Raw genomic sequence first — 25,693 nt, 5'->3', positions numbered from 1 at the left:
AAACTTGCTGAATAGCTAAAGAACGAAAAGGACTTACTCGACGTTTGATATTTAGCGCCAGTCTCGTCTTCTGCAACTTCAACAATTTCCACATCTTCAGTGTACTGATAGTTCATTGCAATCTTTCGAATGTATTGTCGCTCCTCTTCCTCCTTCGCGTGATCCACTCGCTTCGTCTTTGCCTTTTTGTGGTAAAGTCCGGGGATGACTAGTTTTGGCTTCTCAGGTTCGACCTTCGTTTCGGCTGTTCGGTCAAGACTTGCCAATTGCGGTGGGAGGTTTTCTTCGAGAAGAGCAATCATCACTTCTTGTACGTTATTTTTGTAGTAGGCGAGCAGCTTCGAGATAAACTCAGATCCGAGATCAGGGTAGATCTCTCGAATCTGACTTGCTTCTGCACTCATTTTCACTTTTGGCGCTTTTGAAGCTTCTTTGGCATCTTCCATGAACCACTTGACTTGATCATCTTTCACAGTTTTAGGAAATGCCGACTTCATCTTTAGCATGATGTCCAACAAGCTCAAATATTCTTTCAAATCACAGAGGAAGACTTTGTGGCTTAGCAAAGCGTGGCAAAGAAGCAGGAAAACTTCAGCGTCTTCTTCGTATATTTTTTCTTTGAGAAAGCGGCTAGTAAAGACGGTCTGGGTGAATTTCAGGGAGAAAAGTATGCTGTACACTTGATAGTTAAACACTTCTTCGAGTTTGTTCGATACATGTTTGGTTATAAGCTCGAAGAGTTCGGCGATTTTCACCAAGAGAAATCGCTCTTTTTGGATTCTGGGTCGTCGAATGGCTCCGCCAAGAGTTCTGCTATCCTTGGATCAGCTATTGATAACGAATGCAAGCTGCAGATAATATCGAGTCCAGATGAGTACAGGTCTACTAATCCTTTGGTATTGAGCTTGTCCACAACTTCAAATCTCTCGATCACATCATTCAGAGCGGAACTGGCCATAACTTCGTAGTCGTATATTTTAGCAGGAAGATTTTTCGTCCGACTGACGAGAATTGTGAGCCCCTTTTTGAACGATGGAATGTGGCCAAAGTTGCTGGCAAGATCTGATATCACGTAAAGATCCAGGAACGAGCTGAAAAATTGTCTCCTTACTGTTTTAACTTCAGAAAATACTACCTCAAATCTAGGCTAGCTGTATCTTCGATTTCCTTCTGAGAAACGACCCGCATGAAGATGTTTCGCAACACGATTGAGAGCTTCTTGATAGACTCCCTATATTCGTCCACGATGAATTTCATCTCATATAGCCTCGGTAGGTTCTCAGCGCACGAGACTAAACACTTATTGATCTAGCTAGGAGAAAATCGTTGTTTATGAGTACCTTTTGACAGGGTTTACTATGGACAATATTTGACCAAAATGCTATCGCCCCAGCAGTGGAAAAGCGCTCTAGCTCATCAGCAAGTACATCGAGCTTGGCGAGTACTGCATCGTTGTAAACGCGCGGAACTCGATCCATTTTCGTAAAGATAAAACGGAGACATTCCTTCGAAGTCAACTGTCCACAGCGAACCATGCTTTCGCGACACGAACTTTCTGAATGAACTATTTGCTTCTGAGAAAAGAGATCGAAGGCAGAGGATTGTTTTGAGAGGTCATTTGGCTTGGTCAGCTTGAGAAGGATGCATCATTCGATCAGCGAATGCATCACGACGCTTTCGAGCTTCTTGGAATCGTTCCGATACTTGATCACGCTCGACATACTGAAATTAAATTGAGTGGAAAGCTAGCGTACAATGGATCTTACCTCGGCATTCTTGCCAAAAGAAATATCTGGTAGTCTAAGAATAGAGTCTTTTTGGAATCGCAAATCGATCATATCGTTCATAAGCCTCGATGCAAGAAGTTCGTCAGTGTAATTGTCGAACGCAATCTCGTTTAATATTACATCAGAATGAATAAAACCTGAAGCCGTATTGATTCAAATGTGATTCTAAATCATGCTTTCTTTACCATGATGCGAGCTAACGTTTGTACCATCTTTCACCTTTTCATCAACATCTTGAATAACGCAACCTTCGGGAAGAGTCGTGCCAACAGCTTTATACATGTGACTCTCTTCGTGAGGAATATAAAATAATTCTAACTTTGGTCTTCGATTTTTCAGTGGATTAGCGGCGTGAGCCCACTGCTCGCGCATTAGAGCAACTCCGCCATCGTAGGGATTGAATAAAACTTTGTGAACTGAACTGAAAGTAAAAGAAAGCTCACAGCAAATCTTGGAATACCTAGAGGATATTGAGCTTTGTAATCTTTCAGCAGAGCAAAACTGTACAGTTGCCAAGCTGCAAGCATAAAACAAGGGCTGACTGCATCTATCGCACCCAGCATTGGTATACTAATTTCATCGAATAATAGTGGCACTGAAGTAAAGTTTGACCACTAAAATTGATGAGTCTCAAAATTACCAGCGTAAAAAGGAGTGAAAATCATAGATTTGATAGCTCTCCTCAGCCGCCTTCTATGATCTAATATCAAGTTCCCATTCCTAGTCGCGTGTTTCTCAGTCTTGTGGCCGAAAACGCGGACAAACTGCTTGATAGATCCAGGCACAAGCTTTGTATCCTTATCTTCGTCAAGATAAACGGATGTCAAGGACAAATTTCTTGAAACAGCACGATTTCGAAAGGCACAACTGAGGAGGCATTTACCCCTCAAGTTTTGCATCTGAAACATTTGAATAAAAAGAGCTGTAGTAACTAAATCATAGTTCATTTTCAGGAATTTCGTTTTTGGGTGCTTTAGGTACAGAATGAGAAGTATAGTCCGGGTCTTGTTCACTTTTAGTTTTTCTTTTTCGACGAGTTGTTTTTGGCTTCGCTTCTTTGATCGGCAGTGGTTCTAGTTTGAGGGAAGATTCTTTTACGATCGTAGGTCCTGTCCATTCCGGAATGTCTGAATTTCTTTAGATTCTGGGTAAGAAAACGCAAGCAAACCTATTTTCAGCTTTTGCATGAGTATTTCTATGGCGAAATCGCATTTGGACTTGATGATTAGGTGCGCCTTTCTGTCCATTTTTGTATTCGACAAGTTAATGATCACCATCTTTCTGGAAAGCGTGGGTAATGTATTCGCCGGCTGAATTTGTAGCGATGATCCAAGTACGATAGAGAGATCTGCCGCTTCAGATTGCGCCCATGAGTCTGAGAAGAAGGGCTCTGGAAGGTCGTGCTCCCAGTCAAGAACAGAATCGACTATGAAAATGTTGTAAATGGGGGATTACAAAAGAAGCAAGGAATACCTAACTGTCGACGACAGGTAGATCCGCGCGAATTTATTTGACCACAAATTCTTCCGATAGGTTTTTGTCCAATAAATTCGACGGGGTTGTCTTGAATCTCTCTGTACTTGCAGCTCGGGCAGTGGATAGCGAATACATTTCCTGAAAAAGTAAGGTAAACTTATTGAATTGAGTTTTTTACCATGAAGCTCTGCGAATCTGTTGAGAGGAAATCCTGAGCGTGCATGAAGCCCATCGACATTTTGGGAGACGAGCCATTGGACATGTCCTCGTTTTTCCAGTTCGACGAGAGCCATGTGCGTTTTCGACGGTCTCGCATTCGACCATTCTATGCCCTCCTCCACTTTTTCGCCTTTTGCTTCTCTTGTCCACATTCCCAATTACCGTGATCAACAATGATGCGCTTATGTTTAGCCAACAATAAATATTGACCACTACCTTAGGACCGCGAAAATCAGGGATCCCACAGCTCGTGGAAATTCCGGCGCCAGTATGAACAACCGTTCTTTTCGACTCCATTATCAGTTCGACTAGCTCGTCGATTTTCTTTTCAATTTCTTCAAGAGCATCTTCGGCCTCTTTCAGATTCAGTTTTCCCTTGTTCGGATATTCTGATAGGCCCGAATTGTAACCCGCCGACATCTGAAATGGAAGGATCGATGATGTTTAAGTTTGCATGAAAACTTTCAGTTTTACTCGTTGATTTGTCCGTAAAGTTGATGGGCTTGAAACGCGTCGGAAATAGTGCAGATGAAGAAATAAGATAGTAAATGATAACTTTGAAAGTGAATAGAGAATGAATGAATACGTGGCTGTTGAGACTCAGAAACGATAAATAAATGAAAGCGCTTCTCCAGCCCTGGCGCCTAGGTTCAACAAATCGAAATCCGATGCCCGGAAAACCCGATATCGGATCGGATATTTATCGGGTTTTGTCGGGTTTTTTTCACCCTACAAAACCCGATCCTGAAAATTTCAAAAACCCGACGTAGGATCGGGTTTTTGTCGGATTTTGTCGGAATTTCGTCGGGTTTTTCTTGCCTTTTCAGTCAATCACAGTCGGTCTAAATAGCCTCCCTTGCCCTTATTTACTCAAAAAGCACTCGAAATAGATGAGAACTGCCTCCAAAACCGGGCCCCGGTTACCGGGGAAAGGCAGAGAACGAGCTCTAGAGGACATTTACATTAATCTTACCAAAGATAATCTTCTGGCGATTGAGAGAATGAAATTCAGCGAGGTCCCTGGCAATCAGCGATCCATTTCGAGGGCAGAATTTCAGAGACACTGTTTTTTATGTTTCCGACAACTGGGGAGTCTATGTTCTCCGACCAGAGAAGTCGCAAATAGTCCCCCAGGGTACCAAAATGTAGCTTAGGGTCTGATCTGTAGCGTAGGGATACTGAGCAAATGTCAATGTCACGTGATCTTTGACAAATGACGTCATCAACCCGGAAATACCCGATTTCGCCAATTTTAACCTCATATTGGGAGTCTATGTTCTCGGAGTACAATCATCGTACAGCGTCTCAAAGGGGCTCAAATAAGAGCTGAAGGTCTATTCTGTGGCGTAGAGGGGTTAAGAGAATCTCAGGATATACTCATCCCTTTTTTACAGGGGGTCGAAAATGACGTCGGAAACATAAAAAAAACAGTGTCAGAGAACGCCTGAGCTTGAAGGCCTTAGCAGAACAGTCTTTTAGGTTGACTCCCACTATTTTCAACCCCATGGGTTATTTAAAGTCATGTGACCTCGGCAAGGCCTAACCCCCTAAACTGCAACTCAGCAAGGTCCAAGCTTTCTAAACATATAAAGAGGGTTTGGATTATTTATTCTATATTCTACCGTATTACTAATATTATTGCACAGTGGGAAAATGCACATTCTAAATTATATTATTAATGATCCTCGAAAATTGTTGAAAAAATCTGCTCAAGATAAGTTATTGACCTTCTTTTGACTTGATTTTTTTAATTTTTGCTTGTAGGAAACCCGACAAAAATCCGACAAAAAACCCGATAAAAACCCGATTTCGGACCCGACAAAAACCCGATAAAATCCAACAAAGCCCGATCCAACAAAACCCGACCTCCTAAAAAACCCGATAAAACCCGATCTTGGTTTCGGGCGATTTTGTTGAACCTAGCCTGGCGCGTGCGTCCGGACACTCGTCGTGCAGCATCTGCACAAAGATGGGTAGCAACTCGGCCGCCAGCGGAGCGAGTTTTGGACTTTCGGGGAAATCTTTGGTCAAAGCACCGACGATAGTTGTTGCTTGTCCGCGCACGGTTCCGCAAGGAGACGAGAGGCGCTCCTTAGCGGTCGAAATCATGGCGATACTTTGCTCGACGGAATAGTTTTTCACGTAGCGACAACAGAACTCAGCCGTGAACTCGCCCGTGTGCAGATTGTCACTGAACTTGAAATAGACTTTGCCTTTTTTCGATAAAAGCGTACCTTTTAGCATGTTTCTGTATAAGTTGCTCACACTCGTCGACCATCAGTGGCGCGATAGACAGCAACACATCTTGTGCAGCGTGTTTGACGTCTTTATCGTTGTCAGCTAGGCAAATGAGCACATCGAGTAAATTCCGATGGAGCTCCTCGACAAAGTCTTCCTTGTCTTCATCGTCGCGGAAATTCACACTCAGGACAGTGATGACTTCTACAGCTGATCTTCTTGTAGCCGGATTGGCTTTTTGAAAGAAAGTGGTAGCCATTTGAAAGATTGGCTTCCGAAAAGAACTCATGGGCGGCTTGACAGAGTTTCGAACGACTTTTGTGATTCCATGAAATGCTTCAGACAAAATCATATCCTCCTGACTTCCACGAAGGATGGACAAGAACAGCTCAAGTAAAGATTTGAAAACGTCATCCACATCAACCAGGCAACGAATTTCAGGCGGCAGGAAGAGGTTACCAAGGCCATTTATTGCAATGAACCGCACTGTCGTCATTGTTGTTGAGCATCCACAGATTGTTGAGAGCTTCTTCATGATTGATAAAAGTGTGTCAGCTTCCTTTTGATCATTTGATGACTTGAGACTCTGGCTGAGAATGACCATTGTGTCACTCAATATCGATATCGTCGCAAGATCTGCTTCCCATGAGCTGGAATCGTCGAGCAACTTCATTTGCTCTTGCGTTAGTTCGCACAAGAACTTCATGTCATCAGCTGCTATTGCGTTGATAACAGACTTGAGACCTTTGCAGACGAGTTGCGTCGTGATTCGATCCTCAGTGTTTGTATTTGGAAGTTCTCTCGCTTTCTTAGAAGCAGAGAGTAAGTGAATCTTCTGGAAGATGACTTTGAGAAGATTGGCCATTATTATTGACGGTGTGGTCGTCGCTGCTTTTGACGATCCAAATTGAGTAAGAGGAAAGCTTGCGTCTATGAGCATCGCCCAACGGCCAATAAGACGAGATAGATGTTGAGAAAGATCGTCTTTGATAATTTCTGCTGAAAGCCTAGGAATAACTTCAAGCGATGCACAAAGCGCTCCAAGAAAGTCAAGTTCGACTATTTTGATCTTGGATGGGCGCCGACCATTGTAAAGAGTCGTCGAATCGTTGAAAATCTCGCCGAAACAGAGCTTCTCCCGGAGTATTTTCCAAAACTGTTCCCCGATAAATGGCTTTGGCGCGAGATAACGCCAAATGTGAGTATGCAAGGAGTTGACATCGCAAAAAGTCGTGTCGCCACTAATAAGCTCGTCGACAACGTCATCAGGGCTTTGAGCGCCAATAATAGCGAAAATAGACAAAATACCGGCGCGGGACTTGACATGTGAGTTTGGTAAGCTCCGGAGCTTTCCGATGAGTGTTCTCATAAGCGGCTTGACATCTTGGATCGGATATTCCTCCGCCAGAAGAGTCAGGAATAAAACAGCTCCATTAGCAGCTTGCTCATCTGGGTCAGAAATGGAATCAAGAAGGCCACTGATGAAAGATTCCGATTTTCCTCGAATTAGCTCGCAGTAGATTTGACCGAGATCCTTTGCTCCAGCAAACATGCTTTCTAAGAAAAAAATTGCATTGCAAAATTGCATATTTTCTCTAGAACAGGGTCGTTGTTGTTGGCAAAAATCAGACTCGAGCTCAGTTCATATCAATTTGTATTTAGCACAAGCAGTTTTGTTTCAATGTTTCAACTCGAAAGGAGCCCGATGAATTTGACTGGCGAGAAGATCAAACTCATTGTGTTTTCACTTGCCGGAGCTGTTCTCGCATATGGGGTTTACAAATGGTGAGATAATAAACATGAAAATATGAAACTAACATTATTTTATTCAGGCAGTCGCCCAAGGAGCCGCCAAAAAAAGAAGATAAGGATCCCAGTTGCCCCATGGGATCCGGAAAATCCGCAGAACAGAGATTTACCGAGGCACTGGCGGAACAAGTGGAAAGAATTCAGATCATCCAGCCCAAGACAAACCCGGACCTCGAAAATTGGACATCCCTCCTCCGCTGTTTGCTCATACTCTGCGTTCTCATCCTGATCTCGAGTCTTTTCACCCGCTGCCTCCCGCTGTGACCAACATCTATCCGCAATAAATACCTGTTTCTGTTGTCAAAATCTTGCGGTTTGCTCGTGTCATTTTTTCGCGTAGTTCGGTTGGCATAGTGTCGTTAGATCGAGCGTAGTAGAGGTCGATTAGGATGATGACTACTTCTAGTGCGGTTCGACGGGTGACGAGGTCTGAGTCGATGCAGCGAATGCAGGCGACGGGTAGAAGGGATTGAAAGTGATGCATGTCCCCCGGTTTTACGGAAGACGAATGCTCATCAACAGGAGCATTAACGTAATCCAAAAATTTGACGAGTATCGATAGCCAGATATGAATAGCACTTTGACGAGCTTTTATACGCTCATCTAGTAGCCATGACTTGACAAGCATGAGTAGATTGAAGCAATTATCCGGGGAGGGTGAAAGTTTGAGCGTCGAATCAAAATGAGAAGTCAACGCTTCAAGATAGCACGAGGGAAATTCTGATGACTTTGGAACGGAGAGTGAAAACCTGAGAAGATCTATCGCTTCCCCAGCTTGAACAGCAGGCTAAATCGCGAATGAGAGGTGGACTGAGAATCAAAATTTACCTGAGAAAGGATCAAATTCGAAAGCGAAGAGATAACTTCAGGGTGGATTGAGGAAAACTCTTCCTTCGGCAATATTCTCTTGCAACAAATATCGATGACAGTATTTCGCCCAAGGAAAGTCTTCCCAGATGCTGCTGACACTTTCGAGCAAGCAGAAACCGCCTGCCAAAACTCTAGCCATGTTTCTAGTGATGAACACTCTCCAGCTTCCAACAAGAACTGAGTGCACTAATAACCGATAAAACCGGATAACATAGAATAATATCTAACCTGGATGAAGACAGAATATGTTTCCTTTTCAATCATAGTGTTGAAAATGTGGGTTAGCGCGGAGAAAACAGTTGATTTTACATGTTCTCGCTGAGAATCGCCGCTTCCGAAGATGATTTTCGTGATTTTGGTTTCCGTCTTCATCACTTTTCCCTGACTCGACTTTAGAAATCTATCCACAACAGAGTCGAAATGCTTGGAATTCGCAAGAAGGCGAATCGCTTTTGCGCAAGCGTCTCTTTCAAATGGATTTTGATGGATGGAAATATTCATTAATTCATCGATTCCGTTCAAGATAAACTTCGTGTTCGGCGTGGCGCTATAATAACCTGTGAGACCGACTTAGTTCGCTTATTTTTTACCTCAACGCGGCAGCAGAACATTGGAGCAAAAACGGTCGAGATCTGACGCTTTGGGGGCAAACTAGAGTTTTCGAAATTTCACTTCTAACTCCAGACAGAAACGATCCCGAATCATGAATCGACAGGGATCTCGTAACAAGCTTCAGTAAAAGCTGATGCCACTCGTCTACATTCCAGCTGGAGTTGTATAAATTTGCCGACAAGTAAGCATCGAGGCGCGGGAGAACAACGCGGAATATTGCATCAACTTCGGCGTTAATTGATTTGGATAAATATTGAAGAAAGGACAACAGCGCTCCGGGTTCAGTTTCTTTCGGATTCGACAGGAATAACAAACAACGGACGAATAAGACGGCGTGAGCTGGTTTGGAAGGAAACTCCAACGGCAGCGATTCTGCTACCTGTCGATTGGCAATCATTTCCAGCGCTTTTGCGATACTACTCGCCGCTCCGTGATAAGCAGGCATTGTAAGAAACGTAAGAAGTAGTGGCCAAAGAAATGCTCTGGTCTCATTTGACGACGACGAGGACAATTGAAAGATATTTTCTGCAGCGATGCGGAGCTTTTTCAAATCTGGATCCGGATGATTTTTTCTCAAAGCAGCCATACGAACGATAAATTCAACAAGCTGTCGACCAGAGGACGCGTTTTTAGAATCTAGCATTTGGTTGTTCAATAAAGCCTGTGTCACGTGAAGAAGATGAAGTCTACAATGAGAGTTCGTATTCGACTGGATTGGAATAAGCGCTTTGATGATTTCTTCCGTCTTGTTCTGGATGTACGGTTTTTCGTAATTGATCAAGTACTGAATCACTCTGAGTGCTTTTACTTTTACAATCGCCATGGAAGGCATACTGTCGAGCTTTTTCAGCAGAAACTGAAGGATTTGAGTGGGGAACTCTTGGACCAGACATCCCCAGCATCGATAAACATCGCTTTGTTGTAGAGCTGTTGGGTTGACAATTCGAAAAAGATCAGCCATTGTTTGATCGATATTTTCTGATATGAGTCGTGGCGACTTGTTGATAAATAACGACAGTAAAAGATGGTAGGAGTAAATGATGTTGATCTCAGACTTGCGGTCTTTCAAATAAGGGCTGTACAACGTTTTCAGTGTTGTAAGACAGTCTGCGCGCCCCCACGGCATCGAGAAACAAAGAAGAGTAGCAGCCTCTAATGATTTATCGCGCAACAACGAGTCGTTGTTTTTCAGACCATGCCACTGTAACAAACAAGCGAGTAAATTGTCAAAGACAGCCTGCTCGATCAGGTTTTCTTCGCCTTTCTTTTCCATCATGTTTTGCATGATTTTGGAGATAAATCGGCAACAATTAATTCTGTCTGGAATCTCCTCAGAATTGACGATGTAAGATTGCGAACCAGTAAGCAGTCGGAAAATCAAATCAACAGCGAGGTCACACTCTTCAGCGACACGGGATAAATAAGCCATTGTATGGTCACAACTCTGCGATAAAAGATGATCGACGATTTCAGACGCATATTTTCCACAAAGAGATCCAATCAAGTTCAACCTAGATTGGGACAAAGCCGCAGTGGCTAGGGGAATCATTTCTTCTGCCTGACCATTGGAGACGCAGTTTTCATCGTCCTGGATCAACTTCGCGAATAAGTCGAAAATCACTTGAACAAAATAAGTTTCAAACAAAAAAGAATCAACTCACCATCGTGCTGAACAACAGAAAACTTATCCAGCTCATCAAGAATGTAGCGCACTACAACTTTCGGCTCATCTTTGGCAACTTTGTACAGCGAGCAAAAGAGCAAACGGTGCGTTCCAGCATTTTTATCAGGAAGGATTTGCAGTATCTCGGACACAACCGATTCGATTTTCATTTTCGAGTCATTTTAATCTGAATAAAATAATAACAAGACTGAAATCTTAAAATTTTAAAGGTAGTTTTTAACTACAGTATCTGTTTTCAGTGTGTAAGGAGTGAGGCAGTTAATAAATTGAAGTTTCTGGTGCATTTTGGTAGGCACTGTTGGTAGTGAACGATCCCCTCTATTTTCGGTTTTAATCTAGCGGAAATATACATCGCAGAGCAAAATGTCTCTGCCAGGTCGCGGTTGCTCCACATCCAACTCATAGACGGCTGGATCGCATGGCCACTCGCCGAAGCCCATCTCAATCCAGGCATCGGTGATCAGTTCTTTTGTCTGCAAATGCTGTTAGTAAAAAAACTTGAAATAGAAGTTACCAATCGATGATCCTTCGCGTGGTATTTGCTGATTCTCTGACTGTTGTCCTGATCCTGGATTTTCATTCGTCGGATATTTATACTCTCCAAGTAAAGCTTCCACAGGGCGAATTTGCTAAGCCGCGAGGTCCCTCGTCTATCTCGTTCTTCTCCGATCCTTCTAAAGATAGTGTAACCGCTCGCTTGATCGATGAATTCTCGTGAAGTCTTCTTGTTTTCTTGGTGCAAGGGTACAAGATGGACCCAGTTCAAAGCACGAGCCTTTGGATTCGGCTTGGGGAACTTTTCGTTCAATTGAACAGGGTAAATAGACGGACGGAAGACGTGATAAACGCCGGGAAGTTCATGAGATTCTGCTGCCATCTCGTCGGGTAGATGTTCCTAAAATTTATATTTACAAGAAAAGAACAACTTGACAAACCTTGATGTACATATCCAAATAATAAGCATCGTCAGCAGAACGAGTCGAGCCTGGTCTTTCGCCGATAAGAATTCGACTTGGATAGATGGGCTCCATCAGACGAGCAGCAAGAGATCCTTGCAGACCGAGCACCAAAGATCGGAGAAGTTTGTCCCCGCTGCGATTGATGAAAGAAGCGGGTCTCTGGTCAAGTCGCGTATTTTCATCTCGCATTTCTGGAACACCTGAACAAGGGGTTTTTCACTGGTGAGACTGATAGACTTACTTGTCGCAAAATAAACTAATTCGATCCCTTCTTTGAGAGCCAAAACTTGACTGGAGCTGTTATTTGCAGGAATCTCAAAAATTGAGAAGTATTCATCAAACTTGTTTTCATACTGAAGCGTGTAAAACTTGCTCGCTTCGTGGAGAAGATATCGCTTCAAACCTCGCCGCGCCAGTGACCAAGGAGACGTGTCCTGGAGCACTCGGCCCCATTTGCCAGCAAGATCACGATGCTCTTCTTTGAAATCAGTCGCTTCTTTCATTCGGCTTCCTGTCGCGATCGAAACAACCAGTGGATCACGAGCGGCGAAAACTCCACTCCAACGAAGAACGACTGCGACGATGTCGTCTTTGAAGCCATCTCTATCAATCCTCAACTCGGCCATTTTCTCCCAGATGCTGCCGATGATCAGATTTGACTCGGTGTCGCCATGTCCTCCTTCGTGCGGCTCAGGGTACAACGTAATCAAGCCCAATCCAAGCTCGTTCATTCCAATTCTCGGCATGGGGCGATAACGCGTTGGATGATCCTGGTCTCGAGAGATTTTCTCGTCTCCTTCTTTCATATTTTTCAGCTGCTCTACTTTCGGTAAATCACCCATGTCCCCGTAGTACTCGATTAGCAATCGTTTCAGAGCATTTCGAGAAGCAGCTTCTTTGGCAATCTTTTTCTTCCACGCCTCAGCCGGGGCGTAATCGAAGCCGTCCACACTCGCCATGATTGAGTAATTTTTGTAGCTCTCTTTCGCCGCCACATCGAGGAATTTCAACGACTTTCGCTGGAACTGACAGAACTCGTTCAACAATTGATTCGTGTTTCTGCTGTTTTCGACGAAGTCCGTGAAGATGTAATGAGGAATTGGTTTTGGCGGCGCTTGAACTTGCAAAGATCTGGCAATGGTCTGATGAGAGTCTTGAGCGCTTACGTCTGCGACGCGCGTTACTCCACCGAACTGGTAGCGTTTTTTCTTTTTGTGAGTGACTATCTTCGATTCGCCCGTGATCACAAATCGGCCACTTTCAGAGAACGGAGAGACGCCAATTTGCGGCTGACCTAATTGAACTGTAAATGGACGATAACGAAGTTTGTTTACCTTCTTTGCCAGTGGAATCGCCATGCCACATGTCAGGCCAAGCCTTTTCAGCAGAAGGCTTGATTCCCTGATCTCCACTTTGTGGCTGTCGATGATGATATTGCCGAATTTGCGACAATTCGATGCTCTTTGGCTCTTCCGGATCATCGTACTGTTGAGCCGCTGGCCGAATATTTTCGCTATCAAAGGACTTTCCTCGATTTCGAGTTGCATCTGGGAGAGAATGAGCATAATCGATTCCCAGATTATTCGTGGGGAATCCTCGTCCGCGTCCTCGAATGCTTCGAACACCGGTATTTCGAATCTGGCCGGATTGACCTGAATTCACTTGATTCGTTTCATTCCTTCGTCTTAAAATTATGTCTGAGACTGATTCTCCAAAAGCACGATTTCCTCCACGTCCTCGGCCAATACCACGGGAAGCTGAAAAGTGAATCTTCAATTGAACTTTTTATAAAAGAAGTTAAAGTTCATTCTTATTAAAAAAATATTGAATTTTCAATCGAAGAAAAAGTTCAAACTGGGAGTGATGATTACGCAACGAGCAATTTACGAGTTATGCAAGCAAAAAGCAGCAAAAAACGAACCTCCAGAGGAAGAATAGCCAAGAGCAGAGTCTGAGCTTGGTTCGTCCCTTTCCACTGGTATTCTCCCCCGTCCTCGACCCCTTCCACGAATCATGTCAGTACTGTAGTTCAATTCGAGACAAAGGATTGGAGGAGAATCTGGATCCGTCCGAAGTCGACCTTGTCTGAATAAAAAACACTTTTAACCCGCAACCTACGCACTTTCAAAATCGGCGCCCACGCGTCGATAAATGCGTAGGCAAAGGTGAAGGAAGGGACAAAGAGAATTTGGAAAAGAGGAAGAATGAGAATCTGGTCGCCGATAATATTCGGGTTTCTTCGTAAATGAACTCTCTTGAGCGGCCGCTTTTTCTTTTCAAAGCGCAAATTCATCGCTGGCGCGGGAAAATTGCGCAGCCATTGGCCACGCCAGCTCGCCCCAGTCGCCCACAAACAGCCAGAAGTCAAGAAATCGAAAGAAAACGAAAGGATCCAACGATGAATTAAAACATTTCTTTCTTCACAATTTCTTCCTCTTCAAAAATATAGAAATAAGAATGCAAAGACGACATCGACGGAGAGAAGCGGAAATGTACCCTTCGGAACATACAGTCCATTTTATGTTATGATTAACTGGTTCTAAGTTGACTATATATTTCTTGTTTTATAAAATGAATCCAAATTTGAATTACTGTAGATTTTTTCTCTGTAAAGATTAAAACATATCTCGCTGATAATACAAATATTACTGTAAATTACAGTCTGTAATGAAACCATATTTCGACCAAATTATCAATAGAAATGCGAATAGAATGTTATCGCGATTTGCTCGGCTTCGAAAAGTGGCTCGAGTCTTGTCAGTTGCGTCGCCACGGGTTAACCAGCAGGTTCTTCTGAGAAGATCTTTGGCAACCACCTCCAGCGCACCGAAAGTGATCCAATTCGCGCTTTCTGATATCGGAGAAGGCACCAAAGAAGTCGTTGTCAAAGGTAGAACTTCTTCCTTCGTCTTGGGAAAATTCCACGGGCGAGAATGTCACGCCCAGTTTTGGCGTATTTTCGTGTTATTCAGCATTACTCGTCTTTTGAACTTTGATCTTGAACTGTTGAACTAAAACTGGCCTCTAGAATGGTACGTCAAAGTCGGCCAGGTTGTCGAGGAGTTCGATGAGCTCGTCGAAGTCCAGTCGGACAAGGCCAATGTCGACATAACGTCCCGATACGCTGGTAAAATTGTGAAAATTCATTACGAGATCGATGACGTCGCTCAGGTTGGTGACCCCCTCGTCGACATTGAAATTGAAGGCGATGATGACGACGAGCCAGTTGACAACTACGTCGACCACACTGAATCTGCCGCTACTGATGGTAACTAACAGAAAAAGACAATCATTTTAGTATAAAATATAGACGCGGTAGTGACCAAATCAGAAGAAAAATCTCACAAAGCGGGCGACAAGGTTAAAGCTTCACCAGCTGTTCGAAAGTTCGCGAAAGACAACCAAGTTGATCTCAGCCTCGTCACTCCCACTGGCAAAGGAGGAACTATCACGAGAGACGATGTCGAAGCATTCATGGCAGGACCAGCTCCTGTTGCTGCTCCAGTTCCACCAGCAGTCCAAGTTGCTCAAGGATCTGCTCCTCCAGCCCCCAAACCAATTAAACGTAAACTCGTCATCAGAAACAATTCTCTAAAAAATATCCATAGAAATGCCCGTGCGCGCCCAAGCTGCCACTTCAGGCGGTTCTCGAACTGAGCCACTCGGCCCCATCGCCAAGGCCATGCAGAAATCAATGACCGAAGCACTGAAGATCCCCCACTTTGGCTACAACGAAGAATACGACGTCACGAATCTCGTCGAGCTGCGAAAAATTCTCAAGCCCCTCGCCGCTGAATACGGAATCAAACTTAGCTACATGCCATTTATTATCAAAGTAATCCAAAGCGCAAGCTTTAAATCCGTTTCTAATGCTGCTTTCAGGCTGTTTCTCTTGCCCTGTCGGAAAGTCCGATTCTGAACTCGTCGCTCTCGCCCGACGGAACTCAAATTATTTACCACGAAGACCACAACATCGGATTCGCAACAGACACTCCTCACGGCCTCCTCGTTCCTAACATCAAACAAGTCCAAAATCTCTCTATCTTAGAAGTAGCCCAAGAGCTCAACCGTCTTCATCAAGCTGGCCTTGGTAAAAATAGACATTCTGGCCAACCCTTTCAACATTTCTTTAGAAAACAAGTTGAAGCCGGCTGACATCCAGGGTGGAACTTTCTCCTTGTCCAATATTGGTGCTATCGGTGGCACTTACGCTAAGCCCGTTATTCTTGTTCCTCAGGTCGCTATTGGCGCTATCGGTATGTTGCAGCCCCCGGAATGGCAGGGCGTTAATTTTCTTTTTCAGGAAAGATCCAAAGACTTCCACGATTCGGCCCCAACGACGAAGTTGTTGCCCGACACCTGACATACATTTCCTGGACCGCTGATCACAGAATTATCGAAGGCGCTCAGATGGCGCGCTTCTCTAACAAACTGAAGCAGTATCTCGAAGAACCCGGATCGATGATGCTCCACCTCAGATAAAGACCATTCTTTCTCTGAGGAGAAACTAGTATGGTGCGAAACTCTCTATAATCGATCTTAAACTTCTCTCCAAGCCACTCATTTCTAGCCATTTTCTTACCATGCGACTATTTATAAAGACAAGTTCATCACCTGAAAATATCTGCTTGTTGCATTTTTACCTAGTTTTGTGTGCCAATACCTGAATAATGTATGGGTAGTAATTTATGACTGCGGTCTCTGTTCGTAAACGAATAAACTATTTTATCAATTTTTCCATTTGACAAAAGCCTGAAATGGGCCTTTTGGCTTTTCTTGAGCTGTCAATCCTAGAACGCATGCATACCGAAACTAGCGGTAATATTGTTGAAGTATTAATTATCCATCGCAATTGTCCTTCGCAAGAGAAAAGAGGTTAATTGATATTCGCGCAAATATAATATTGCTAAAGGACGCAGGTACGCAGTTTTTACTAAAGTGAGATATGAAATGGACGTGGATTGTACTGTAAAAGACGCATTGTTACTCAAGGAAAAATGGCAATCACCGTCTAGTATACAATTCTCAGAGATCAAAAAAGCACCTGTTTCCGAAGTAAAAATTAACAGAAGGAGAAAGAAAAAAACAAATATTTTCATCGCTATCTTTACTAATCCTTTCTATGTGGCGAAACCCCCGTTCAATGTCAACAGATTCGTGGGACAGACGCTCATCGGCCAACTCTCGATTCCTCTCATGATAATCGGACTTTCTGGCCCACCAAAAGTACGAAAAGATAGCAACAGACGAGTTTCATTTCCTGCGAAAATATCATCAACAAGAAGGTTTTCAAATGTTAGTTTGACAAAGTTTGACGATGATGAGTCTGACACTTCCGAAGATTCCAAAGGTTCATGATTTCCTTTTCTCATTTCTAATAATGAGTACATTAGATGAAAATCTGATGTACGAAATGAACGGTGAAGAACAAGGGGAAGACGATGGTGGAGGATCCATCGCGGGATCAGGTAATTTTTAAAAAATGGCTATTTCGAGATATTTGCGATTTAGATGCCCAGCGAAACGATCGGGACAATCAGGACCAAGAAGTCGCGATGGAGCTTTTCGATGACATCGACGATGACATGGGCGACGATGGAGACGAGCACGATCAAGAGCAAGATAACGAAGAAGGTAATTATTTTTCGTTACTTTCCCTGACAGACAAATTAATTGAAGCACTCCTTTTGAACGAAATTGAGGCGTTGAATGAGGTCCACAAGTACGACTTGGACACGATGGAGGCGATTGATCTGGAGATTGAAGGTGAGCGCCGTAAAGTAATTAAACTGATGTGGTTCAGAAGCTCTTGCATTTGAAATGGACTATATGATCAATGAAGATCGTATGGAGGCGCAAAGACATAACTCTTATGAAGACAAGGGATGAACCACATCACTAAAATTCACAAATCTCTAGTTTTATTTCTATTAAGATGATGTCATCCTTGACGTAGACGACTTCAACAACCAGGGATACGACAACTATGAAGACATGGTTTAGTCTTGAAATTTATTATATGAGGTAGTTAGTTCAAGCTTTGAAAGAATAAAATCTGCAATTTCTCCATATGTTGAGTCCAGTTTTCGGATTTCATCGAGCGGCCGGTCGGGATCGTCCAAATAAGGAATGAAGCGGGCGAAAAGATGAATTGAATAGTTGTGTCGCCAGTTCCAGCGCTTTTTGTAAATGAGTGCGATTTCTTCCCAGTTTGGGCGAAGAAGTGTATTTTTTACTGAACGGATATTTCCAATTATCAAGTGATGGAGGTTTACCTATGTGAACAGTCTGGGGAAAAAGATGCCAAATGGACCAAGGAGCGAAGCAGGATTGACTTGACCACGTTTGATCGTAATATCGATACTCCCAAAACCACCGCTTCATGAACCACGTGTCCTTCTTTGCCAAAATGATTGAGTTCGCTAAAGATAAAAAGAAACGATTTTTCATGCGCTCTTTACCTAAAGCATCGTAGTTTTCTTCCCCGAGGACAACTTCTTCGGATCTAAGATCGTCCAAAGACTTGAGAATCAAAACATCATCATCGAGATAGATGCCGCCAAATTTTAACAGAATGTGTAAACGAGCAACGTCGGATTTATGCTCCACTGAAGTTAGCGTTTTTCCCCAGACTTTTTCCGGTGGCGATCTTGGTACTAACTTCAGCTTTGAACCTGCTATTTCTTCGAACTTCGTCCAGAGCGAATCTTCTGGCGGGCAATCTGTATGAAGAATGATGATCTCCGGTTTTTCTGAAAGAAATTTTTTGTTTTCTGAAGAAAAATTTTGCAAATTACGAGTCAGTAGGGTAGATATCCACGAAAGAAAATTGTAAGGCTTGAATGACCTGCATCCGAAAGAAACGTAATGCATCACGTTTGGAATCTCGTCTCCATTTGAATATTCTGCCATCACTTCTTCAAGAATTTCATCCTCGTTTGATGAGCTGCTGATTCTTTCCAGCTCCGTTTTGAGAAGATTCTCGTCCATGTTTTCTCTTAAAAATGATAAAGAATCTCCAATACTTTGCCAAAGCTCACTTTGGATTTTTGAGGAAGAGCCCAACATCGTCCGGCAGAGAATGATAGAATTCATTGTCGATAAGATCGTCCAAATCAAGTGGCTCAAATTTTGTGGTAGACTTGGAAGTCGTTAAAGTATTCGTCGTTTTTCTTGAAGTAGCAGTTGTTCTGGGAGCATCTGTAGCTCTCGGCAAAATGGTCGTCCCACTTCTTGACCGCTTTGGAAGTGGAAGTTTCATCTTTACTTCCTTCATTGCTGCAGTGACGGAATTTCGCGATGTTGAAGATTTATGAGATAACGGCATTGACTGAATAATTTCTTCTATAATTTTATTTTCTTCTTTCTTTCTCGTTTCAAAGATCTCTTTCGAGCTTTCAACAACTTCCGAAAATTTCGCCTAAATATTTGTAAGCAAATATTAACCCGAATTCGACCTACTTTGGAAACAACCAGAGATTCTTCTATCAAATCGTTGATGTGATTTTCCAACTGTTCTGAAGTAGATGTTCTGGTCGTGTCGGTCGTGGGCGTGTTTAATTTTTGTGAAACAGCTACGGGTACTACTGGTTCTGTGGAAATTGAAGAAGGTGCTACGAGTGAAGGCTTGGCGCTAATCAAAGGATTTATTTCCGTTCTTCCGAGTTCTGCTGATCACAAGCCGCTATGGAAAGTCCCCTTCCTTGAATCCGGTCGTGGCAACTTAACGTTTCTGCTCCTCACGGATTTCTTCACATATTTCTTGTCTCTGATGCCGCGAGAGGGTGCGAGTGGCCGGTAAGATTGATTAACTAAATTTAGAATTTCTTGGTTGCAAAATTTTTCGAAGGCTTACATTGATGAATTAAGAAAACAACGCAGATAAAGACGAAAATGCGCGTATAAAGCCGCCTTCTTCGAAAAAAGCTGAGCAGGAAGAATTTGACGGATTTTAGTGGAGTTGCCAAGTTTGAATAATTTGCGGAGATCATAATTTCATTCTCTCTGACGGTAAAACTCGATTTTGCGAAATAACCCATGCGATAATTTTCGGCTTTATCCCTCTAGGGCGGGCTAGGCAGACGTTCCAAGCGAGCGGGTTGATTTGGGGTTGAAAATCTGTTCAACTCAAAATATGCATTCATCAATTAACAGTCATTATACGTTTATACAGCCATTTTAGGGCTTAGAAACAAAAAGAAAATTTAATCTGTAGAATGTCTCTAGAACATCGTCTTACATGTGATGTTTTCTCAATAATCTTTCATCAGTCGAGAAATCAGAAAAAACCAAGCACCCATGGTGTTCTACTTTCACAAAATCAACCTTGGAAACCACTTCAAACCACTTTCAAAGAGAGCACAACGTGTTGTCCTGACCTGCTCCTGGATCTCCTTTGGTCTTATCGGAGGTAAAGGCCGTTTTTCTTGCGTCTCTAACTGTCTCTGATTTAGCGATGATGATTTCGCAAGGAACTGTCAAGACTGTGGAACATCGACCTGTTGCTGTTGGTCTTCAAAACAGGAAAGGAATCAAAGAATAAATTGGATTTGAAAGGAATTAAGTCTGACAATTTTATGATCCTAAATAAGCGAGCGCGTCGTTTTCGAGAAAAAGGCCTGACTGAAATCTCTTCTGTTATTCCGTTCATTTTCCCAAGCCCGTATAATCTCTGTGCACACAATATATAATTTAATCTGTATATTGGTCATTCTTTCTTTTAAATAGTAACGCAGGAAAAGGTTGATTTGAGTGATATGTAGATGTACAGTTGAGTGTGAAGTATTTTCAGCGTTGTGCTTTCACCTTATGGTGAATTTTCTATTGGCTCAGTAGCGTTGGCAGCCGTAGCAAAAATCTGAAAGGAAAAGAATAACTTATTGAATTTTTTTCGCATTTTTGGCGGCTGAAATTTCAGCGAGATTTATTCTCAAGCAAGCAAAATGTTCTGAGCAAAGTTTAACTTCATCGAAAATCCAAGAAACCGCGAAGAGCTTTTCCAAGCTTCAGTTCTTACCTCAAACTTGAATCCCTCGAATCCATCCTCTATCTTCTGTTTCAGGTCTAACTTGGGTAAACTTTCAAGTTGAATTGCAAACAGGATTATCGCAGCAATCGTCAGAATAAGTACAATTACTATTGAGGCTCCATCATTTATTTCTCTCTCAAGAGTCAAGACCGCAATATTTTTAATCAAACATGTATCGCTGCCAGGGCACTGTGGTAGAATAACAATAATTTTGAGGGCATAATTGTTCTTGAATGTTTTTGCAATAAACTTTTTGGAGGAAAGAATGTCTAAGAATAGAGTCTTTCAGATATTTTTTGAAGAACGATATAATTATATAATTTCGCAAAAATTATTATCTAAAAGAATGCAAATTCTAAGCCGCTTTGTCTAGCCAACTATGAACGTCTAAAGAAGCCGCAAAAATGCTTAAGCCCAAATATGCAAATGTGAGTAGCGGTAGCACTCAAAATTGAAGGCTGGGCACTTTTATTCTCCCTGAGAATTGAATTTGACGGTCAAAGCAATTTTGCTTATTATGGCCAAAATAACGCATTAGCGCACATTTTTGCTTTGAGAGATTAGCTTCGAGAGTTGATTGAGCCTTTCCGAATTTTCTATCGTTTGCAGGGGAGTACACCTCGGGCATTTTCAAATTGCTCTTCCTTGATGTCGGTTTCTCTCGAGTCTAATTGCCCATGAAGAAAAGAAGCAAAGAAGAGACTACAGCAGTAATGAACGATGCGCGTTTTTCCGCTCGCGTTAATATCGGTTTTTAGTGATAACGTGGAAAATAAGCCTTTGCCATCGCCGCGGGCTGTTGAGGTTGCTGCACCACCAATCTGGAGGCATTCATCGGTACCGCCGGGAATCCCACTTTCTCATGCGATGACAGCTTCCCATCCAAGTGGCTACTAGAAGCAGCTAGAAACGATGAGAGTCTTAGTCAGGTTAATTCATAAAAGTCGTTCAGAGAAGCCCTTTTCAAATACCATTTTAGTCAGAATCGTTCGAAATAAATGGGTTCCCAGTCAGTTGGCATTCAACTTCCTCTACCAGGAAAGAAAGGGGTGGCAGACGAATTACCGGACGTTTGAGTTTAAAAAAAGAGTAGTGTTAGTCGAGTAGTCAGGCAGATAGATATTTTGCAGAGGAAAATGAAGGCGAAGGATGGTGATATATTTTATTTTTCCGATTTATAAATTGAGCATACAACGATCACAAAAAAGTGCTTAGATTGCAATTGCAAGGGGAAGCTTATACGAAGATCGGGAAAAATTTACCTCGTGCCACAATTTCCAGTTGTTTATAAACAATACGAAAAGAGAAGCTTCCTCAAACTTCAGTAAAATAGTATTTCCAATTCTATATTTTTAAAATAATGATAAGCGGGAATGGCACATTCAAGCAGAGAATGGCATACGTTGGAATCGGGACTTTATTTTGGATGACGATCGTGCTCATTGCAAATTATTTTGGACTCGAGAAACTACGTGTTACTGTTTCTGATTGTAATCGACAGTACCGCGCGTGCCTAACGAATCATACTTACGATCCTTGCACTCTTGCTTTCAATCATTGTCGAGAAAATGGATTTTTCATTCCTCCAAGCGACGAAATAAGGAAACTTTCACCAATGTCACCAGAAATCAACGATGAGTACTTCTCAGAAATAGACCAAGAGATGAACATTCGAGTCTGTAATCAGCAAGTTTTTTATGGAAGAAAGATATGCGAGGGCCTTTGTGGAAACACTCTTGAATGCTTCACTTTGTGCGCGGCAATGGCAGATGAAAACGAGCAGCTTTCATCGAAAATTTGCCCTTTCGCATCGTTGTGTCGAAACGGCTGCCCTTGTCGATATTTCAAGTGCACAAAGCAAGGAAAAAGAGGGTTACAGGTTGTTCAAGATGTTCAGAAATATCGAAGAAAGCAAATGCCGAAGGTCTGCCTCCATGACTTCTATCTCCGATCTAACGAAACGACCTCCTGTATGACAGTAACACTTGATCAGAAAAATAACTTGGCAGAATATGGCTTTGATTGTTGGTACTATTACATGCGAATGACGAGTGTTCTTTTTGAAGGGAAATTTTACTTGGTTAGCTTTAAAGGAGGATTTGTAGAATTCGATGGGCAAGAAATGATTCCTCGAATTCCACCTCCTAGAGCTGGGTATCTACTGCTGAGTGAGAGTTAAAAAACAGATTTTAGTAGAATGTCTTATAAGTTCAACTTCGCCCACGGATCCTCACTTACATCCGGTTGGCTTGAGGAAGATTCTAGTAACCTCATCATCATGTGCTCTCCTGAAAATTCTCCCGATCAATGCTTCTTCCTGAATCCATCGATACACAGGCGTTCATCTTATCTCAGAGCGCGACTCGGCCAATTTGTTCAAGAAGGAAGATCGCACATGTACTCTTGGAGAGGAAAAATCTATATTGTCTCCAAAATTGGCTATGAAATAAATTTAAGATGGAGCTCTCTCTCAAGTATCTCGGATAAAGGTAAATTCTTCCAATAACAAATATAGGGACAGAAGTTTTTAGAGTGGTCGTATTCGTACTGGGGCAATAAATGCATGGGAAACAAAGTGATCTTCTCTCACGAAGAAAATTGCGAAGTTTTGTTCTCCGATGTAACCGACGCGGTACCGATTGCTGACGACACTGGCGTAAACTTTTTCTTGGTGGCAGGGAGAGAGCCAGACTTTCAAAGATGGGTAATCGTTTACAGATATACTTTCGGCAACGGTTAAATTTCTTGAAAGATCCTCTTTCTTACGTGCACTTTTAACCGAGGAAAAGACCGTTGGATCTTTCTTGGCAGTCAAATGTTGGATAATATTCTCTCTGGAAAATATTTAGACTTTGATTACAATATGCTTATTAATAGTCATGGGCGTATGCTTCTTTTTAGTCGAGATGCAGATGCGTTTCTTGAGCTGCAGATGAATATATCAAGTAAAGAAGTATCGTTCTCGCTTGAAGACAATGTCGGCTATGCTTTAATTACTCAAATTTATCACAAGTATCCTTATATGACCAACTGTTAATAAAAGAGTATCACTGATACGGTATCTTTGATAAACGATAAGGTCTTTGCGACTGGGTTTATAATATACGGTATATTCGAACGAATAATCTTGTGTAGCCATGAGATTTTTGATATTCGGAATATCATATTCCGACTGTGCCAATCACATAATAAATAAATTACACAGTTTATATCTCATGTATTACTCAGGGGAATCATCAGTAGCTACCTAGTAGCGAATCTATCACAGCTCCAAGTTATCTTTTCAGGATCATTCTTACACCAGACAGTATAAGTTAAGCTTCTCCTCGACATACGGAATGATACATAGGGGAGACATTTTTCCTTATGATCCAACATCCTTCCAAAGAAATTTTTTCTCTCATTTTCCGGAAATTCAATCACCAATTTCAATTCTATTCCCATTTTATTGCTAAATGAATATTGGCATTCACTTACTTTTCGATAGTTGCTTACGTACGGAATTTTGGCACATCTTTCCTGAACTCTGTTCTCAATCGGAAGCCTTGATACTCGAGGTCGAGTTCTGTGTCACTTTTAATAGTGAAGTTGAATCCTTTTGCACCAAAGCGAATAACTTTGATCAGGGTAAATAATTCATTATCATCAAATGGATTCCACTCAAAGACTTGCATGGGAAAAATATCATCATTGTGTTCATTTTTGTGAGAATATAGTTAGGCCTCGGACGTAAAAATATCGATTTTCACCATCGGAGCTTCGTATGAGGACGAGTAGGCTCATTCGAAAGCTCTTAAAGAGAACTTTCTTGACGGCAAATAAAAAAATTGGACCCTGTCTCCCTGTTTCAAGTTATTTCGTAAAAATGTTTTTCGACTTTATCTTTAACGGCAGATTACCCAAAACTGGGAGAGAGGGTCCAATTTTTTCATTTGCTCATAAGAAAGCCCTCTCCAAGAGCTTTCGAATGAGCCTATTCTCAATCCCATACGATGCTCCGATGATGGTGATGGATTTTTACGTCCGAGGCCTAAATATAGTCTTCCTTGACCACGAGAATTCATCATCTCTTTCATCTCGCTGTAAAACATTTCTCGAATTCTATTTTTATTTTCGAAGCATATCGTGCAGGCATCATCCACTTCCTCTAGATAGTTCGAATACATCCATTGTTTTTCATCCTGATCTTGGAGACGAATTGCCCAAGAAAGCTTCTCCTCCTTCTTTTTCAGTATGAAACTCAATTTTTCATTATCCTTTTCCCAGACTCCTCTTTGTTGATCATCACTTGTGGTAAGATACACAACGGGCTTCCGATTTTCAAGGGAAGAAAGAATTATTGATGCCGTAATTAGACTATTTGAAATTATATTCGTGAATATAGCAAATACACTTATAATTACCTATCAATTCTCCCTTCCATTTTCGTTTTAATCGTGATCCCATGGAAAGAAATATCTATCTCATTTTGAAGAGTGAAGTGAATTTTTTTAGCACCAACTAAAATCAGCTTTATGACCAACAGCATTTCCTCTTCATTAAATGGTTCCTCCTTATTGATCGCGTACTTCTTCTCGACATCTTGAACATATTTGTAGTCTACGCCGCATCCATGTCCTCGAAATGAGATAAGTTTTTCCATTTCAACATCGATAATCTTTTGGTAACTCTCAATTTTGGAACTGCAATCCTCGCAAGGCTTTGCTCCCATAACTTGGCTCATTTTTATTCAAATTTATCTCAACCAAATCGGCTTGCTGAAACGATAGAAAAGAGTTCAAAATAGAATACCTTCTACGTCTATCAAATGCTCTAGCAATGGTAAAGTTGCATGGAAGTGTGAAAAAGACTTCGGACTCTGACTTAGCAAAATGGAAGCTGAGTGAAATAAGGGTCAATAATTTTGAGGAAATTTTACTAGATACGGTTTTGTTTTTGCGAATGAACGGTAAAAGTTCAAAACAGTCGCGAAAAAACCCGCGTTTCTTCGTATATTCTGCCCCGTCTGATG

At 42.1% G+C, this 25,693-nt stretch overlaps 8 protein-coding genes and 1 long non-coding RNA gene across 10 annotated transcripts in view; 3 read left to right on the top strand and 6 right to left on the bottom strand.

The window, feature by feature from the left end:
- LOC145700080 (uncharacterized) overlaps positions 1–25,693 on the bottom strand; it is a 48,023-nt gene that overhangs the window by 653 nt on the left and 21,677 nt on the right. Inside the window, exons 2-4 of one of the 2 annotated variants that reach the window (XM_081777340.1) lie at positions 1,341–1,555; positions 1,136–1,299; positions 38–1,091 (exon numbers count right to left, since the gene is read on the bottom strand). In XM_081777340.1, the coding sequence (XP_081633466.1) occupies positions 38–506 (469 nt within the window). In that variant the 5' untranslated portion in view covers positions 507–1,091; positions 1,136–1,299; positions 1,341–1,555. The remainder of the gene's footprint in view (positions 1–37; positions 1,092–1,135; positions 1,300–1,340; positions 1,556–25,693) is intronic. The other variant, XM_081777341.1, reaches the window with a different exon arrangement.
- Positions 1,602–2,686, bottom strand: LOC145700083 (uncharacterized). The gene is made up of 5 exons (XM_081777342.1): positions 2,428–2,686; positions 2,248–2,382; positions 1,973–2,203; positions 1,767–1,924; positions 1,602–1,722 (listed from the first exon to the last, which is right to left on the bottom strand). Exons 1-5 carry the CDS (start codon positions 2,684–2,686, stop codon positions 1,615–1,617), a joined length of 891 nt encoding a protein of 296 aa, XP_081633468.1. The 3' UTR covers positions 1,602–1,614.
- Positions 2,713–4,002, bottom strand: LOC145700086 (NAD-dependent protein deacylase sirtuin-6-like). The gene is made up of 5 exons (XM_081777346.1): positions 3,700–4,002; positions 3,442–3,638; positions 3,261–3,401; positions 2,956–3,213; positions 2,713–2,914 (listed from the first exon to the last, which is right to left on the bottom strand). The coding sequence occupies exons 1-5, from the start codon at positions 3,900–3,902 to the stop codon at positions 2,724–2,726; spliced, it is 990 nt and encodes a 329-aa protein (XP_081633472.1). The 5' UTR covers positions 3,903–4,002; the 3' UTR covers positions 2,713–2,723.
- Positions 3,984–10,858, bottom strand: LOC145700079 (maestro heat-like repeat-containing protein family member 1). The gene is made up of 8 exons (XM_081777339.1): positions 10,673–10,858; positions 8,990–10,631; positions 8,628–8,946; positions 8,358–8,585; positions 7,818–8,316; positions 5,717–7,277; positions 5,414–5,673; positions 3,984–4,126 (listed from the first exon to the last, which is right to left on the bottom strand). The coding sequence occupies exons 1-8, from the start codon at positions 10,842–10,844 to the stop codon at positions 4,083–4,085; spliced, it is 4,725 nt and encodes a 1,574-aa protein (XP_081633465.1). The 5' UTR covers positions 10,845–10,858; the 3' UTR covers positions 3,984–4,082.
- LOC145700085 (uncharacterized) lies at positions 7,373–7,835 on the top strand. The gene is made up of 2 exons (XM_081777344.1): positions 7,373–7,505; positions 7,553–7,835. The coding sequence occupies exons 1-2, from the start codon at positions 7,402–7,404 to the stop codon at positions 7,791–7,793; spliced, it is 345 nt and encodes a 114-aa protein (XP_081633470.1). The 5' UTR covers positions 7,373–7,401; the 3' UTR covers positions 7,794–7,835.
- On the bottom strand, positions 10,889–13,781 carry LOC145700828 (adenosine deaminase domain-containing protein 1-like). Its single transcript, XM_081778153.1, has 6 exons — positions 13,576–13,781; positions 12,989–13,411; positions 11,896–12,948; positions 11,631–11,854; positions 11,210–11,590; positions 10,889–11,168 (listed from the first exon to the last, which is right to left on the bottom strand). The coding sequence occupies exons 1-6, from the start codon at positions 13,667–13,669 to the stop codon at positions 11,031–11,033; spliced, it is 2,313 nt and encodes a 770-aa protein (XP_081634279.1). The 5' UTR covers positions 13,670–13,781; the 3' UTR covers positions 10,889–11,030.
- Positions 14,355–16,386, top strand: LOC145700827 (lipoamide acyltransferase component of branched-chain alpha-keto acid dehydrogenase complex, mitochondrial-like). The gene is made up of 7 exons (XM_081778152.1): positions 14,355–14,544; positions 14,683–14,922; positions 14,965–15,219; positions 15,263–15,489; positions 15,537–15,744; positions 15,788–15,910; positions 15,958–16,386. Exons 1-7 carry the CDS (start codon positions 14,367–14,369, stop codon positions 16,134–16,136), a joined length of 1,410 nt encoding a protein of 469 aa, XP_081634278.1. The 5' UTR covers positions 14,355–14,366; the 3' UTR covers positions 16,137–16,386.
- On the bottom strand, positions 17,654–19,673 carry LOC145700794 (uncharacterized). The gene is made up of 7 exons (XM_081778116.1): positions 19,510–19,673; positions 19,116–19,465; positions 18,695–19,074; positions 18,452–18,651; positions 18,116–18,406; positions 17,930–18,076; positions 17,654–17,889 (listed from the first exon to the last, which is right to left on the bottom strand). Exons 3-7 carry the CDS (start codon positions 18,979–18,981, stop codon positions 17,654–17,656), a joined length of 1,161 nt encoding a protein of 386 aa, XP_081634242.1. The 5' UTR covers positions 18,982–19,074; positions 19,116–19,465; positions 19,510–19,673.
- On the top strand, positions 19,887–20,336 carry LOC145700801 (uncharacterized). The gene is made up of 3 exons (XR_014134229.1): positions 19,887–20,064; positions 20,108–20,177; positions 20,246–20,336. It is a non-coding gene; the product is annotated as an uncharacterized LOC145700801 (long non-coding RNA).

The sequence above is a fragment of the Oikopleura dioica genome, chromosome 2 (genome assembly GCF_907165135.1).
Source record: "Oikopleura dioica chromosome 2, OKI2018_I68_1.0, whole genome shotgun sequence".
Classification (NCBI taxonomy): domain Eukaryota; kingdom Metazoa; phylum Chordata; class Appendicularia; order Copelata; family Oikopleuridae; genus Oikopleura; species Oikopleura dioica.
This window is presented reverse-complemented; position numbering and strand designations above follow the sequence as displayed.

What these genes read in the sequence shown, in the direction of transcription:
- LOC145700083 (XM_081777342.1), bottom strand. Translation starts at nt 2,686, where the DNA reads ATGCAAAACTTGAGGGGTAAATGCCTCCTCAGTTGTGCCTTTCGAAAT. An exon ending in TTTCACTCCTTTTTACGCTG is followed by an intron (nt 2,383 to 2,427) that starts GTAATTTTGAGA and finishes ACTTTACTTCAG; the next exon opens with TGCCACTATTATTCGATGAA. An exon ending in CTTTTGGCAAGAATGCCGAG is followed by an intron (nt 1,723 to 1,766) that starts GTAAGATCCATT and finishes ATTTAATTTCAG; the next exon opens with TATGTCGAGCGTGATCAAGT.
- LOC145700086 (XM_081777346.1), bottom strand. Translation starts at nt 3,902, where the DNA reads ATGTCGGCGGGTTACAATTCGGGCCTATCAGAATATCCGAACAAGGGA. An exon ending in CCTGATTTTCGCGGTCCTAA is followed by an intron (nt 3,639 to 3,699) that starts GGTAGTGGTCAA and finishes ATCACGGTAATT; the next exon opens with GGGAATGTGGACAAGAGAAG. An exon ending in CAGATTCGCAGAGCTTCATG is followed by an intron (nt 3,402 to 3,441) that starts GTAAAAAACTCA and finishes TTACTTTTTCAG; the next exon opens with GAAATGTATTCGCTATCCAC.
- LOC145700085 (XM_081777344.1), top strand. Translation starts at nt 7,402, where the DNA reads ATGTTTCAACTCGAAAGGAGCCCGATGAATTTGACTGGCGAGAAGATC. An exon ending in GCATATGGGGTTTACAAATG is followed by an intron (nt 7,506 to 7,552) that starts GTGAGATAATAA and finishes TATTTTATTCAG; the next exon opens with GCAGTCGCCCAAGGAGCCGC.
- LOC145700079 (XM_081777339.1), bottom strand. Translation starts at nt 10,844, where the DNA reads ATGAAAATCGAATCGGTTGTGTCCGAGATACTGCAAATCCTTCCTGAT. An exon ending in TTCTGTTGTTCAGCACGATG is followed by an intron (nt 10,632 to 10,672) that starts GTGAGTTGATTC and finishes ATTTTGTTCAAG; the next exon opens with TGATTTTCGACTTATTCGCG. An exon ending in GATTTTGACAACAGAAACAG is followed by an intron (nt 7,278 to 7,817) that starts GTATTTATTGCG and finishes TTTTTTTCTTAG; the next exon opens with AAAGCATGTTTGCTGGAGCA.
- LOC145700828 (XM_081778153.1), bottom strand. Translation starts at nt 13,669, where the DNA reads ATGATTCGTGGAAGGGGTCGAGGACGGGGGAGAATACCAGTGGAAAGG. An exon ending in ATTAGTTTATTTTGCGACAA is followed by an intron (nt 11,855 to 11,895) that starts GTAAGTCTATCA and finishes CCCCTTGTTCAG; the next exon opens with GTGTTCCAGAAATGCGAGAT. An exon ending in ATTTGGATATGTACATCAAG is followed by an intron (nt 11,591 to 11,630) that starts GTTTGTCAAGTT and finishes TATAAATTTTAG; the next exon opens with GAACATCTACCCGACGAGAT.
- LOC145700827 (XM_081778152.1), top strand. Translation starts at nt 14,367, where the DNA reads ATGTTATCGCGATTTGCTCGGCTTCGAAAAGTGGCTCGAGTCTTGTCA. An exon ending in TCTTCATCAAGCTGGCCTTG is followed by an intron (nt 15,745 to 15,787) that starts GTAAAAATAGAC and finishes ACATTTCTTTAG; the next exon opens with AAAACAAGTTGAAGCCGGCT. An exon ending in GGTCGCTATTGGCGCTATCG is followed by an intron (nt 15,911 to 15,957) that starts GTATGTTGCAGC and finishes TTTCTTTTTCAG; the next exon opens with GAAAGATCCAAAGACTTCCA.
- LOC145700794 (XM_081778116.1), bottom strand. Translation starts at nt 18,981, where the DNA reads ATGCCGTTATCTCATAAATCTTCAACATCGCGAAATTCCGTCACTGCA. An exon ending in CTCTTCCTCAAAAATCCAAA is followed by an intron (nt 18,652 to 18,694) that starts GTGAGCTTTGGC and finishes ATCATTTTTAAG; the next exon opens with AGAAAACATGGACGAGAATC. An exon ending in TCCCCAGACTGTTCACATAG is followed by an intron (nt 17,890 to 17,929) that starts GTAAACCTCCAT and finishes ATATCCGTTCAG; the next exon opens with TAAAAAATACACTTCTTCGC.